This window comes from Numenius arquata, chromosome 11 (genome assembly GCF_964106895.1).
Source record: "Numenius arquata chromosome 11, bNumArq3.hap1.1, whole genome shotgun sequence".
Taxonomy (NCBI): domain Eukaryota; kingdom Metazoa; phylum Chordata; class Aves; order Charadriiformes; family Scolopacidae; genus Numenius; species Numenius arquata.
This window is the reverse complement of record NC_133586.1, coordinates 3,692,277-3,707,168: the sequence shown is the minus strand read 5'-3', so window position 1 is coordinate 3,707,168 and position 14,892 is coordinate 3,692,277. Positions and strand designations below refer to the sequence as shown.

The 14,892-nt window shown below is 44.9% G+C and overlaps 1 protein-coding gene across 1 annotated transcript in view; it reads right to left on the bottom strand.

Annotated features, from left to right (window-relative positions):
* Positions 1 to 1,841: 1,841 nt before the first annotated feature.
* The window catches only part of CHSY1 (chondroitin sulfate synthase 1), a 76,572-nt gene continuing 63,521 nt past the window's right edge, over positions 1,842 to 14,892 (bottom strand). The window contains exon 3 of the mRNA XM_074156377.1: positions 1,842 to 3,434. Coding sequence (XP_074012478.1) covers positions 1,842 to 3,434 — 1,593 coding nt within the window. The remainder of the gene's footprint in view (positions 3,435 to 14,892) is intronic.

Here is a 14,892-nt window from a genome sequence, read left to right as displayed (position 1 = left end):
CTGAATCCATCCAAGTACCTACATCCTTGGGACTGTCACCAAAAAAACGATGAACATTGTAAGACATCAACTCTACACTAGTTGCAGTTCATATTCCATACACGTGTAAACAATGGTTATTTTTTTTTCTACTGGAATAGCAATTACTCCATAAGATCCCTTCAAACGTGGCAACAACCTAAGCCTGGGTTTTTCTCCGTTCCTTCACTAGTCTCCACTTCCCAAAGCGCAGGCAAAGCGGAGCCGAGAGCAATGAGACGAAATGGTGCTGGAGGATACGATAGAAAAATATATTGTTCGCTGGTTTTTATTTTTTTTTTTTTTGTTTCTGCTGAGCAAGATATTTACAGGTAGGTAGGTCCCAACAGATCATCTGCTTCAATGTCCGTTCACTGTCTAAATCTCAGTGTAAAGGGTTCCCTTTCTGGCTTTAAGGCACTTTATTTTGTATATTTTTCTCTTACCTTGCTAGGTGTTAATTCGTAGGGATCACACTTTCCTTGTATTCGGCCTCCCCATCCTCAGTTCCTCTTAGAATACCAAAAAAATTCCTAAGCTTGCTGAAGTCATTCCAAAAATGTTAAAAGAAATGTGGGAAATAAGATCCATGAAAAAATATTTTAGAAAGTAATCTTTGGAGATCATTTACTGCAAGTATGATGTACACTACCTTATCAGTGAGAAGATGCAATACATTCCTAATATATATATATATATTTACACACACATATATATATATATAAAATATTATAATGACTAACAGATATTCAAGGAAAGGTCAAGAACCTAAAACAATGGATATTAAATAAATTAACGGTCTATCAGATACAGAAAAAAAAAATAATCCCAAAACAAAACTAGTAATCAAATGTAATAATTGTTCCCGTTAACATCACGTAACCGACTGAACACAATCAATGCAAATCAGGTGCAGTACACTCGGTATAGAAGCTTCCTCAAAAGTTCTCATTAGGGATCACTAATTGTTCGTTGTGTACTGTCGCTTTGCTGCAAGAGATTCGCGTTTCCTGTCCTCTTCCCCTCCCCTCATCGCGCTGCGGCGTCTCTTGGTCACTTCGTCTCAGCTCCAGACAGGACAGCGGTTGAGGATAATACACAGAACCCACCACGGATTCTTAAAATATTACGTCCATATATGGACCAAATAGAAAAGACAAAAATTTGTACAAGGACTAACTGAACAGCAGGTTGTGCTTAATTTCTTCCCTCCCTTGAAGTTGGCTGGCCATAATAAGTGGAAGTGTATTTTTAAACTGAGATTATCAGCCATTTGGAATAATAAAAAAAAAACCCCTCCTGTGATTAATATCCTTATCATCATCATCACTTCCATTTGTTTTGTTCTAATGCAATTTAAAAAATAATGGCTACCCTTAACGAAAGAAGCAGAATCTTTGCACGGTAGCAGTCACAACAAAACCTTTAGGTACAGCGTTTTGTCACTTGGCTGACACGCTCAGGTCCCAATTTACAGAATCCCAGCAACGAAGACAGCAACGGAAAAGGTAGAAAACAATCGTTTTGTTCACAAGGAAATTCTAATTCAAGTCAGATTTCCGCTGATCGGGTCAGAAAACTCTTAAACAATTTGTTTGTTTGAAGGCAAATATTGATCACAGTTTTGTTCAAAACCAAAAAACACAACAACAACAAAAAAACCAAGGGCCTTGTTCTTCTCAAAACGAGCACTTTGTAAGAAAACAACGATGATTCCTAAAATATATCCTGTGCAGTCTTTTTAAAAGTGAATTATCAAAAAACATTTTCCCAAAAATAAATTAGATAATTAAAAAAAAAGTCTTTTCCAGCATAGCTGGACATTAGGCTGTCCTCACTGAGCCATTAGTATTGCTGCTTTTCCCAAAATTTGGGTCATTTTTTTCAAACCATATTTCAGCCAGCTGTTGTGTGGACCCATACGTCGAAGCTTTGGACCCCAAGCACATTTTGTATTGTTTTGGATCAAGATTAGGGTCACAAAAAACAGGGTGATGCACATGGACTACTCCAATTTCTTGGCTTCGGAAAGTTTTTAAGCCAGTTTGAATGACTTTGTTAAATAGGTCTACGTCTTCAAGGCCCCAACCTTGGATGGAGACGTCAAAGCCACCTGCTCGAAGAAGATCGCCTTTGTAAATACAGGTAATACCAAAGCCATAGTTCCTCCAGAAACCTGTTTTCTGGGTGAAGGCAAAATGATTGTCACTAGGAACTTTTCCACTATAAACAATCTTTGGATCATACTGGCTAAAAATGATGGGAAAGTATACTTGTTGACCCAAAACTGTATTGGCTCTACACCGCTGGAGGAATTCCGTGGTAAACACTAAGTCAACATCACAGAAGAAAAGTAAAGACTCGTTCTGGAACTGAGAAGATCCGACTTCCAGAGCCAGTGCCCTCGAGAACTCCCCCGACACCGGTAAAACCTGCATGTCAGCCTTGGGGTATTTGGAGCGGTAATCTCTCATCAGCTCGATCTGCTTGGCTTTGTCAGGGTTGGAGTTGGAATTGAAAAGCAGGACAACCAGCTTGACGTTCTGGTTTGGAATGAGGCACGTCTTTTCAAAATTCCCCATGAACCTCGCGAACATATCAAAACGTCCGGAGAGAGGAATCAGGATGTTGATCTTCTTGTCCTTGAGTTCCTTCCTCTCTACTTTTGATCGGCTGAGCTGGAAGGGAACAAACATCTTCAGCGAGTTGGAGAGGAAAGACAAGGATCCAGAATCCTGGTTGATTTTGCTGGCCAGCTCCTTGGAGTCCATCTCTTCATGCTCCATGAACTGGATCTTGCTGAAGGTCTGCTGCAAGTACGCGTGCCTCCTGACGGGGACAGTCATCTTCTTCCCCTTGTGCTTTTTGTACAGAAGCAACAAGTCGAGAACGTACTCTGCTCCGTACATCGGGTTCACTCGGCGATAGCCATACTGTATCTCCTTGAAATCTATGATCCTCCCCCGGGTCTTAGCGTTGGCGTTGATCATCTCCATGACCTGCATAACAATGTCATCCAAGGCTTCACGCTGAGAAGAGTCCATTCCTCTCCGAGGGGGCTGCCCGTCGGCACCCGAATACAAGTACTTTCCCGTAAGAAACTCCCACTCCAAGATTTCTTCCCGGTGGCGGGGTTGGAATCGCATGAAGGAGGGCGGCATCCCCAGCTGCAGGTCGTCTTTGTGGATTTCGGTGTTGCTGTATTTGCTCATCAGGACAATTTCCCGGTGCAGCTGCACAGTCCGGTGGCGCAGCTCTGCTATCTTGCGGCTCAACATGTAGCTGTGAAGTCTGTACTGATAGGGGGGGTTCTTATTGGGGTGAAGCGTTATAGCTCTGTGTATTTTGCTGTTCCTCAGGTCTCGGATGTAGCCTTTTTTGTTCTGCTCATAATTTTCATAGAACAGCTGCTGCATCTAGAAGAGAGAAAGGAGAAGTCAGCGTCTCGGCAGTGCTGTACTTGTGAAAGTTTGCCCACGCAGCCCCCGCTGGGAGAAAATTCCTCCTCGCTCGCAGGGCCTGAAGGCTTTCTGAATAAGCTGTTCTTGGTTTTAGGCACAGGTTGTAGCAACACCAGCTGCTATTCAAGGAAATTAAGAGGATTATTCATTGTAAACTGGTAAAAGAAACATCTACCGTGGATTTGGGATTACTAGAGCCCATTCTAGAGATATCACCGTCAGCCAAACAACTGAGCAGTAAGCAGATTGTAAGCTCATTTTTTCACAACAATACAGCACCACCAGGAAAGAAATACCATGAAGCATTCACTGCAAAACTCTTACTATTCTTCTACCTCCCATGGGCTTTAAGAATAAAATTAATAATGATAAAGAACAATAAAAAAGGATGCCATATACACAGTAAGCAAGTATGACGACACCTTTTCCGTTACACCCAGGCATTAAAAATCCAGCTTGCTGAATGTTTTAGTCCAGATGCCAAAGATGTTATCTCAGGTGCTGGGATGCAAAGCTACGGTTCCCCCGTCGCTTTTAAAATAGAATGTAAAAGGCACCTGAGATTCCCAGCAACAGTTCCAGAAGGCAGATAACAGGATGCATATGTATGCTAGAGTAAAAACATCCTTAAAGTAGAAATTGCTATTTCAAACCAAGACGACAGTGAGCTAAGATTGAATTCAGAAGCCTTACAGAAAGACGCAACTTGAGAAAAGCCAGCAAACCAGCTTTACAGTTTCCAGTAGGTCAGGCAGTAGCTGATATAATGAAAGGCATGTGGAAACCAGGATGATAATGTGGAAAATAAGCTGAAAAAAACCCAAAACCAACCCAAAAGAAAAAGAGCCTCTCAAGGTCAAAGTCATATACCAGCCTAGATGATGGACATTTAAGAAGACCAGGGGCTGATTCTATGTCATAACACAAACTGCATCACTCGACATAAAGAAGAAATCTTAAGACTTGAAGGCCTTTTTATAAAAAGTCTAACATAAGCAACACCACCCTCAGAGCATTACCAGGCCTTCCCGGTTGAGGTGTAAGATAGATATAGGGGAAAAATAGCGTGGTGAATAGGAGTCAGGAGGTGATTGTCCCCCTATACTCAGCACTGGTGGGGCCCCACCCCGAGTACTGTGTCCAGTTTTGGGCCCCTCACCACAAAAAAGACACTGAGGTGCTGGAGCGGGTCCAGAGAAGGGCAACGGAGCTGGTGAGGGGTCTGGAGCACAAGTCTTGTGAGGAGCGGCTGAGGGAGCTGGGGGTGTTCAGCCTGGAGAAAAGGAGGTTGAGGGGAGACCTTCTCGCTCTCTACAACTCCCTGAAAGGAGGGAGTAGCCAGGGGGGGTCGGTCTCTTCTCCCAAGTCACAGGCGATGGGACAAGAGGAAACGGCCTCAAGTTGCTCCAGGGGAGGTTCAGATTGGATATTAGGAAAAATTTTGACACTGAAAGGGTTACGAAGCCTTGGAATGGGCTGCCCAGGGCAGTGGTTGAGGCACCGTCCCTGGAGGTATTTAAAGGAAAGGGCTGACATGGCGCTTAGTGACACGGTTTAGTGATGTGTGTTTTTGTTTTTGTCAAAGTTAGGTTGATGGTTGGACTAGATGATCTTAAAGGTCCCTTCCAACCCAGACAATTATGATTATGATTCTATGAAACGTCATCAACCTGCCGGAGGAGCTGATATGACAGCTTCATTCCATGTAAGATGCCCAGGGAGGTCGTGGAGTCCCCTTTTCTGGAGATTTTCAAGACCCGCCTTGATGCAGTCCTGAGTAATGTGCTCTGGGCAATCCTGCTTTAGCAGGGGAGTTGGACTAGATGATCTCTAGAGGTCCCTTCCAACTCTGACAATTCCGTGAAATTCCGTGATCAGATCTTCGTTATTGGCAGCAGAATTTGCTATAGGTAATACAGCCAATAAAGCACATGTAAAGAGGCTATAAAGATAAGCAAAGAGCTAAAATCCATAAGACAAACAGAAGAGAGAATGACTCAAACACGACGGCGATAAAAGGGAGAGCTAAAAGGAAAATCACAGGCACAGAAAACCTCCCTTTAAATGACAGCACGAGTGATGCTTCCACCAGCTGTTCAGACCCAGCAGAAGTCCTGGTGTATTAAGCCTTCGGTTGCATTTTTCCCATTATTATGGACAGACACTGAATGTAAGGGATAAACTTGCACCTGGATTTAACTACCACTGTCTTAACAAACCAGATGTGCGCATACTGAAACCTGAAGTTCAGCCTATCGCCGTGGCCAGCACAGGAGCGAGTGGTGAATATTTAACACAGCTCACGAAGATTTTAATCTGAACAAATGCAATTGATTTCAAAGGAGGGAGGGAGGAATTTCAGCCGGTCTGACAAAGAAAGGACATTTTTTTGCATGGGTCATCACCAATCCCCCACCCCTTCTCCACTCCTGCTCAAGTTCACCTTCTTGCCCACCCTCCCCAAGTGGTTCCTGCCGCTTTCATGCCGACTGTGAGCAACCCAGGGCAGGGGCTACCTCTTATTAGACACATCCCATACAGCAACCAGCCAAAGGAGAACATCTTGGCCATGGCCTCTTGGCAAGTCGCAGATGAGCTGCCTGTCAAGATGTATATCCCTTTAGAAGTCATGCAAGATTTAAGACAGTGCTCTGGGCAGAGGTCAGCTGGTGCCACCCTGCGTTCAGCAGAGAGTTATCCAAATTGAATGAACCTCATGCTTTCCCCAGAAGCATGTTTTTCCACTCACCCAAAGACTGCTCTTCATTTGTATCCCTATATTGTCTCCTCTACTAATAACACTTTGGTTTTTCTCCATTTTCCTCCACGTTAAGGGCTCTAGGAAGCCTCAAATCACACCCACTTACGCCCAACCCTGTAAGCACAATTCATTACAAAGGAAGCTCAAACAGCAAGAACAAGACCCACCCAACACTGCAGGACCCACACGTGTATTTTTACTGACTCGTCTGATCTATCCTCTCTAACACAACATATATTTATAGAACTAGAAGTATTAAATGCATATGTTAACAGGCTGAAGATTTCACTCACATTTTAACTACAATACAACTATAGGCACAGGCTTTCCCCAAGAGTATTGTGACATTAGATAAAAATTCTTAAATCATGTCATTAGGCAACTATTATTTAAAGGAAAATTGACAATAGGTCTTAATTTCAAATCTTGTTTTCAATTTATAAGAAAACAAAACCAAGACCATGCAGCCTGAATGGATTTATTCCAAAATTGCCATCTAGGGCATTCTGAATTAGTTACGAGAGGAAACCATGAGAAGCAGAAAGGCTTTTAGATTACACAACAAAGTTTTAATAGGATACTGATGGGTAGGAAAATGTTATGAAACTTCCCAATGGAAGTAAATATATGAACCCCATGCAAATGGCCTTAAATAAAATTAACAAGCGTATTTTAAAGCTCTGGCTTGCCATGCAGGGATAACATCTTAGCTAGGCTGGTCAACTGCTGAACTTTTAAGAGTACTTCTTGCCTCTTTCAAAAACTAGCTAACTTTGAAAACTGAACTGAAAATAAAACCTATCTCAGCAAGACTTCACTGGTGCCTCAACTCAAAGCAATTTACAACTGAAACATCTATTAACGGCCACCGCGCTCCAGCCAAAAAGGTGACAACTGTAACAAACCCTGTGCTGCGGCCAACCCTGCAGCGCCACTAATGAGAAGCACCGCGGTAGCCAGGCTTTTATATAATCCTATTTTTCAAAAGAATGCCTTGCAAGGCTGGCACTCTCATTGTTTTTCCTATGAAGTCTCCCCCTCTCCTACCCCAGCATCCCTCTTGTCTCCTTATTCACCAGGCGGCAACAGGCACATCCTGCAGCCCCGAACCCCATCTAGAAACCACGGTCCCCCCCAACACTGGTAGGAAAACCACGGAAGGGCATCAGAAAGGGTTAACCAATTCCCTACAGAGAGTATAGTGACTTACAAACTATTTTTGCACAGTGGCACGAAGCGCTGTAAATGAAGGCCAAGTGGCCAGCAGCCAACAGAGCAATTTAACCCTTCCTGGGCCAAGGCGCCTGCCGACACGGACCCAATGCTGTGGAAGCTCTGCGATGCCGATGGACTTTCCTTCACAATAAGGAGCCCCACATGGATTGCGCTTCCTCACCCACATCTACAGAACTTGAAAGAAATGAGCAGTTCCCTCTATACAGTTTCAAAGCTCCACCAACATTAATTGGCCTAAATCATTAAGGCAGTCCTAGTTAGTCCTGGGCACTGGGTTCAATCACTAATAAGGACAATGCCCAACTATCACCCATCCCTGCTAACAGAGTTTCTATCTCTTTTGGGTCCAAAACCACTGCTAAATATTACTTATTAGCACACAGGGGCTTTCAACTCCACGCAATACTGGAAAGCCATAAGGAAGACAAAAAAATCACAATTACCTCTTGTGTACATCATTAGTAGGTGGGTGGGGGAAGACGACAGAGGAAGTAATACCTGTAATTTATTTGTTCCTCCCACATAGCCGCCGTTAAACACACACGTGGGGAGCGGCACAAGAACGTCCACGTCTCGTAACAAACATTATGTGCAAACTTCCCCAGGCCTGTTACCAGACTCTTGCGAGTTGAACTCTTGCAAACTCTTCTTTTAGTGAAACACATTTCTCTATGATTCTTTTCCAAAAAAAAGAACCTTTCATGGATATTAATTTTGCAATGATTATATTCTAAGCATGCTTTATTCTAGTGCAGAGCACTGAGAGCGTAGGGATACAAAGAAGAGCTACTCTTTATTGACCACTATTTACTCTAGACCTGTTGAAGCCTTAAAAACCCTAATGTTCCCCAAACCATTAGAGACTGAATGTTTAAACTGTGGTACAGCTGTTGTGGGCACTACTGGCTTGTGTCCAAAAGACCAACTGAAAGGAGAGAGTGTTATGTTCTTCGTTTTAAATGAAGAAGTCTTTTGCAGGCCAAAAAAAAGTGTACTGGAGAAAATGGACTTTAAAAATAAGACCAGTTTATGCAGAAACTGGCCCGCAGCCACGGATTAGCCCCCGAGGGCTTTCTCTCACAGCTCCAGATTGTACTGCCACAGCCCAGAAAACGCAGCCCCACAAGTCTCATGAAAAGCAATCGTGGACAAGACATGTTGTATGGCAGGCTTCAAAATGCCCAAGATGTGCTTTAAATACAAAGCCAAACTAATTGATAGCTCGAAAGATGGCTAATGTCACCGAGCGTGCGAGCACCTCAGTTGGGAGGAGACGGGCATGCAGGTCCCTCTCCGCAGCTGGTGCAGAGCTCTTCTCCTAGCGGAGTGACGCGGGTGCCCGGACAGCCCTTACCCTGCAGCTCTGCTGCCAAAATTACGCAAGATGCTCACCCCCATCTCCTCCTCGCTCCTCCTTCCAGAAATGCAGCCGTAGCGGTGCAAGGGGGCAGCTCCTGTTGGCTGGCTGAAGTGAAATGAAAGATGTTTTGCACCCACATCCCAAGCTGCACCAACACCCAAATCCCAAGCTTTGCCACTTTGGAGTGATTAACCAAAACAGATCACTAGTTTTCTGGGCTTTACTTTATATTGATAAAATATTTTGTATGTAGACCCAATGGAAAGAAGCAGTGGTCTTCATTTACTGCTGACTTACCTATGGTGGAGGGGGAGGCTGCGAAGACCTCCCTGGATACAACTCTGTGTATTCAGGGTTCTTATTAACGATGAGCTTTCCATTTTAAATCCCAAAGCTTTATGTGCAATCCCACAGCTAACCACTGACATGACTGAAGTCATGAAGACTCCTGAGCAGGCTTATTATGGTGGAGACAAACAGGGGGAAGTAATGGATAAACACTCATTTCCAGTGAACTTGGCCACTCTTTCATCCCTGCAACCTCCCCATTTGCCACTACAGGAAAGGATGCAGGAAACGCCACTCGGCGCTGGGGATTCAGACTTCCCTCTCCGCTGACAAGTGAAGCCCCAAACTCCGGAACACGATTAAATGTGATTCCTTAGACATGTTACTTCTCACACAAATTTCTTCATGTAGCACTGGTTCGCAATTTGCTTTGTTTCATAAATTAAAGAGGGGCAAGAAAATCAGCTGGACATCCCGTACAGCCAGTACTCAAAGTTTCCATAGCAGAACGCTGAAGAAGCAGAGGCAGATCCAGCTGTGACACCCTGTGAACTCTGAGTGCAGTAACTCCAGGCACGCTCGGAAGAAAGAAGTTTATTTTGTACCACACAATTGCCTCTTATATGATACTAAACGAAATAGGGCCTGTCTCACTCCAGAGCCCCCCAGTGCCTTCTGCACTGCTCTCCTCTCCAAAGTATTTGCAAAAGGAAGCCAAGTATCTAAAGCAAGCTTCAAGCACAGCAAACTCAAGGTCACTGAATTCCCAAGGAATCTGTGAATTAGGAGAGTTACTGCTGGAGTTCAGTCGTTTGTTAACAATACCAAGTAGCTGTTTAATTAAACAACTGTCCTTCTCCCAACCCCTTCTTGTTTATGCAAGCAGAAGAGCTTAAGAATTACTTATTCATTTACAGTTTCTCAAACTAAGTAGCCTTTAAAGTATTCCCAGCTTGGCAACAGAAAGAAGAAAACACACAAAAATTAATGCGTCTTCAAAACTGGCACCATGTACTTCACCTCTGACCTCGAGCTTACCCAAAACCTACACGTGGGAGCAACCCACAGCACTGGGGAACTGAGATCCTCCAGCTACGAAACAGGGAACTTCCCTCCTCCTGACCCTCCTGGTCTACATGAGGATCCTGGTCTCCTCTTAGTCATGAAGTGAGGATTCCTTCCTCAGGTCTCCCCTACTTTGGATAAGGGGGACCAGTTGAATCCGACCTGGTGTGTAAAGAAAAGAAAGACTAGTGCAATCGCGTAACACTCTCAAAAGAAGATAGTTGCCCATTTAGTGAAACATCCTTGCCCTTGGGTGCATCTGACACACAAACTACACAGGTGCCGTTGTGCACTCCATAAAGCCTGGAACTGCTTCTCTACAGACACACATTTATGTTCTCAAAGCATAAACCAGAATATAACCTAAAAGCATTTTATACCTTAGGGGTAACCAGATAAAACAGAATGTGCCGTTTTAGGTATTTAGATTGAACTGTGCAAGCCTTAGGAGAGCTGGATGCAATTGCAGGGTTTTCTTCCAAAAGTTCTGATTTAACAGAAACAAAACCAAATAAAACACCACTAAATATTAACAAATGTTCTATCCTACGGCTATTAAAGAAGCAGAACATCATAGGTGCTAATGACTAATTATCATTGCTGTTGCTTGAGAAAGTGTGCATAATGTCCAAATTACGAGTCCTGGTACAAACTGCTACTCTGCAGATGGCTCTCCCTTGCTCTAGTTTAAGGCTTTGACCCACAGGGCAAATGATTCAGCTCTGCCTCCCCAGCAGAGAGGGACTGCCTCTGTCCCGGATCCAAGCAAAACCAGGAATAAAGCGACTGGTCGCTGATTTGTTCATTTAAAGGCCAGACTCAGGGAGGACGCCAAATTACTTGCCCACCAAACACACTGTGTCTCGGGATTTCTTTTCCTTGTTGTCAACTCCACACTTGTAGGCACTGCAGTACAGGCAGAGTACAAGAAAAACTTGGTTTTCATTATGACTTTCAACAGGCCCATGAAAGAAAGAGCCGCAGCCTTGGAAGTCTGTATCTGCTCTTTCTCATGCAAAGCGTTACGATTTCAGAGGAGCAGCACATGACCCTGGGAGGGTAGTTTCTTGGAGACGATGAGCAGAAAGCTTCTGACACCTTGGCAAATATTTTTTTGAATGCTGGAAACAGAGTTAGAGGGATGCAGTCTCCTCTAAGCAGGGACTACAGAAGAGAAGACCTCTTCTGGACTGCTGCGTGATTTTCCACCATGTGTTTTCAAGAGGCAGTAATGTAATCATTTAGAAATACTTTTGCCCATGGAATTCAAAGATTCCTATTTGGGAGCTACTTTCCACATCCAGTGGTTTTGTAGGAGTTGCAAGCCATGATGGATGACGAGCCTTTTTGGTCCCAAAGCACTTGGCAAAGCTACTATAAGCTGCTGCTTACAGGGGGCTCGAGAAGAAACCCTCTGCTTGGAAAAACTTCAGCTGCAGCCTAGGCGTGCACCCACCATCTCAGCATCAGCCCAACATCAGAAATAAAGCTGGAGCAGTGTAGCCTCTTGGCGAGACTGGCTGGGGACAGCAGTGATTTTGTAGCACACACCAAACTAGGTCTCCAGGTCTCTGCCAACACCAGACTCTGCAAGAACCCTGGAGGAAGGATCAGCCCCAGTGGATCCAGCTGCAGGATCCAGCTCCGTCAGTCTTGCCCACATCCTCACCACAGCCTTGTTTTGATGCAAGGCGTTTCAGGAACCCTCATCCCTGAGTAGATACACACTGTCCTACATGGAGACAATGTCACGGTAACAGGTCTGGGCCGAAGGACAGTACTGAAGCAGTCACATCAGCGCAAAGCTCTAAATCTCTCTGAGCCTTCACAGGAGATTACTGTGAATTTAATTAGGCAAAGATCTGGCCTCACAATAGCTACTGCTGCAGTTCTTCCCTGGGTGTAAAAAGGTGGGGGTGTATTTTAAAAAACGGATTCATTTTCAAGACTTTTGCCACTTCCAGCTTAAGCAGCACCGTTTTAGATGGGGAGGGACACAGCTCCCTTTTTTATGGCAACGGGCCATTCTTGCTGTTTCTGATCCCTCTCAAAGTTTTATGGCAAGAATACAACTTCTGGAAAGGGGCGAGAGGGGAGCTGGAAACGCTGAATAAAATCCCCAAGACAAGGCCAAGCGCTGAACTGCCTGTGTCAAAGCTGAGCCCTTCGAACCTGCAGAGCCAGTAACAGCCTGGAAGTGACAAGAGCATCTTTCATAACTGCGTTTAGAAATCCATCTGCTTTACTCTTTCCTAACAACCGATGGTAAAACCACTTCTCTGCCAGCAGCATCAATATGGACTAATGAAAATTGACAGAAAACCGGGAAAATATTAGATTTCTGATTTCTCTGTTAGTGAGCCCTCCTCCCAGCTGCCACAACAGCCCTTCTGAGGGGTGCTGCTGCGCTGCACCTCTGCCAGGCGAGCAGCTGGAAAAAGGGACATTATTCAGGATATGCTCTTGAAACCTCAGCCCCTTCCAAATCGGTGGTGACCTGTCCCCAGGAGGTGGCAGCTGCATAGCACCTCGTGCTGGCAGGGATGTCTGAAACACAGAGCAAGCCAGCATTTAAATAAACTCTTAGAGTGGGCTCATTCCAGCCACTTGGCCTCACTGGATCCATACGGATGCGCTGGATCAATGCTTGGCTCTGCTCGTGTCTCACCAGCGTCACCTGGTTTGCAACAGCCAAAGGACAAGGTGATGGTTGAATCACTGTTAACAGGATGCCACAGCCATCTCTCCTCGAGGCCTGGATTTTGATGAGTGCTCCAAAATGGTGTTCACTAACTCTTTTTTGTAGTGTTATGCTGAAGACACCCAATATTTCAGGTAATTTAATACCCACAGCCCTTTAGCAAAAAGGGCCTGCGGCTGCTCTGAGCTTGCAGGTGATGGGGAGCTCCATGGGAATCCAGCTGACTTCTTTCAGATAAAGAGTTCTCCCTATCTGACAGCCAGCTCTGTTAGTAATTCAGCTCGGTTTGAAGGCCACTGGCCATTCCAAGCATCCCCACTACTCCTCCAGCTCAGAAAGCTTTGGAAGAGCCACTGTGGCTAAGCACGAGGCACCAGAGTCCCCAAAAGCAGAAAGCCTCCCAGTGAGGACCATGATCTCCCTCTGCTCACCACAGCAAGCCTTTTTTGGCCGCTGCTGAAGGCTGGCCCGCTCCGAACGGAGGGGAGCCGGCAGCATGAGGCAGTGCTGGGTTTCCTGCCGGGAGCCAGTGTCAGTAGGATGCCCCTCCAAGGCATCCAGCAACAGAGTGGGAACTCATTCCACGATCCTCTGGCTGCTTCTCCTAAATTAAGCTAGATTTAGAAGAACATCTTTTTTTCCCATTGGTGGAAAATAAGAAGGAGCTTTACAGCTCCTTACAGACTCCTGCAGTACCAGCGCCCAGCCCAGACGTAACATTTGTGACATCGGGCGTATGGTTCCCCTGCTCCTCTTTCACCAGCCTGCGAGCTCAGATGGGTTCTTCAGCTTCAATCCGTTTTTTCAGCCAGAGCCACCATTTCTGGAGCTGGTTTGAAGACTGTCTACAAGGGCCTGGACTCAATCACCAGTTTGTTTCACACGGGGAGCAGCGCAGGATGACAGCTTCCAGGGTTCACTAAAGCTGCACAGCATTGTTCCGAAGTGTGCGTTTTAAACGCGTGCACATTTTTTTTTGTGCCAAAAGAATTGTTTAATAATTACTCAGAGGAGGGGAGGGAAATAAAGCCACAAACCCTTGTTTTATGTGGAGAAGCCACATGTTTTAGTCAGCCCATGAGGATCCTACAGCTGAGCCCTGGCCCTGGGATAACGCAGCTTTAGAAGGCTGCCATGGCAAAGAGCATCCTGCGGTAACACCGCTGCTGCAGACAGAATTTCCACAGTGAGATGCCATGATTGCGAAAGTGTTTTTCTTGCGCTTATATCATTACCACGCAGGACATAAAGCCTGCCCACTATTCTGTGCTGAGTTTAAAAGCAAAATCTGCCCTTTGTCTCATTGCTGGAAAACATATGTGCACCGTCCGGCGTAGACGTGGCACTGCCAAAACCATAAGATGACAAGGTACGTGCAATGCACAGTAGCTTGGTTATAAAAGATACAGCTCCTTGATCAACAGGGGGATCAGGAAAGGAAATCTGCTCATTCAGAGGGCAGAAGATCTCTCAAGAATTTGACTTTCATGCCCTATACATCAAAAGCCCAATAAACTGTACATTAATAGCTCTAACTAAAAAGGCCACCTATTTTTATTACTTGCTTTGCTGAACCACAAAGGATAATATATTTATGGTAAGGCACATTTTAGGATAAAGTAGTGATTTACTAATGCAAACTGAAGCCTCATTTTGATAGGGTTTGCAGGTTGGGTGCAGATTCAACACCCCAGAAAGAAGAGAAAAGCAGTGAAATAAAGGAAAAAAGCAGTGAAAGGAGGGGAAAAAAGCAATGAAAGGGAAATGCACAGTTGCGTATGCACAGGTTTGGGACCAGCCCACTCCTCTGCGGTTTCATGTATGCTCTGAACTAGAAGAAAGGCAACATCTTACTGTGCAGCCACAGGTTTTATTGTCCTCCTGTCAGTGGAACAACTTTCTCATTATTAAAACGAGCTGTCAGGCAGACTGGCATTTCCCTCCTCGCCGTGTCCAAGTTAGCCCGTTCGTTCAAATATGGTTAAAGATTTCACATAGTGTT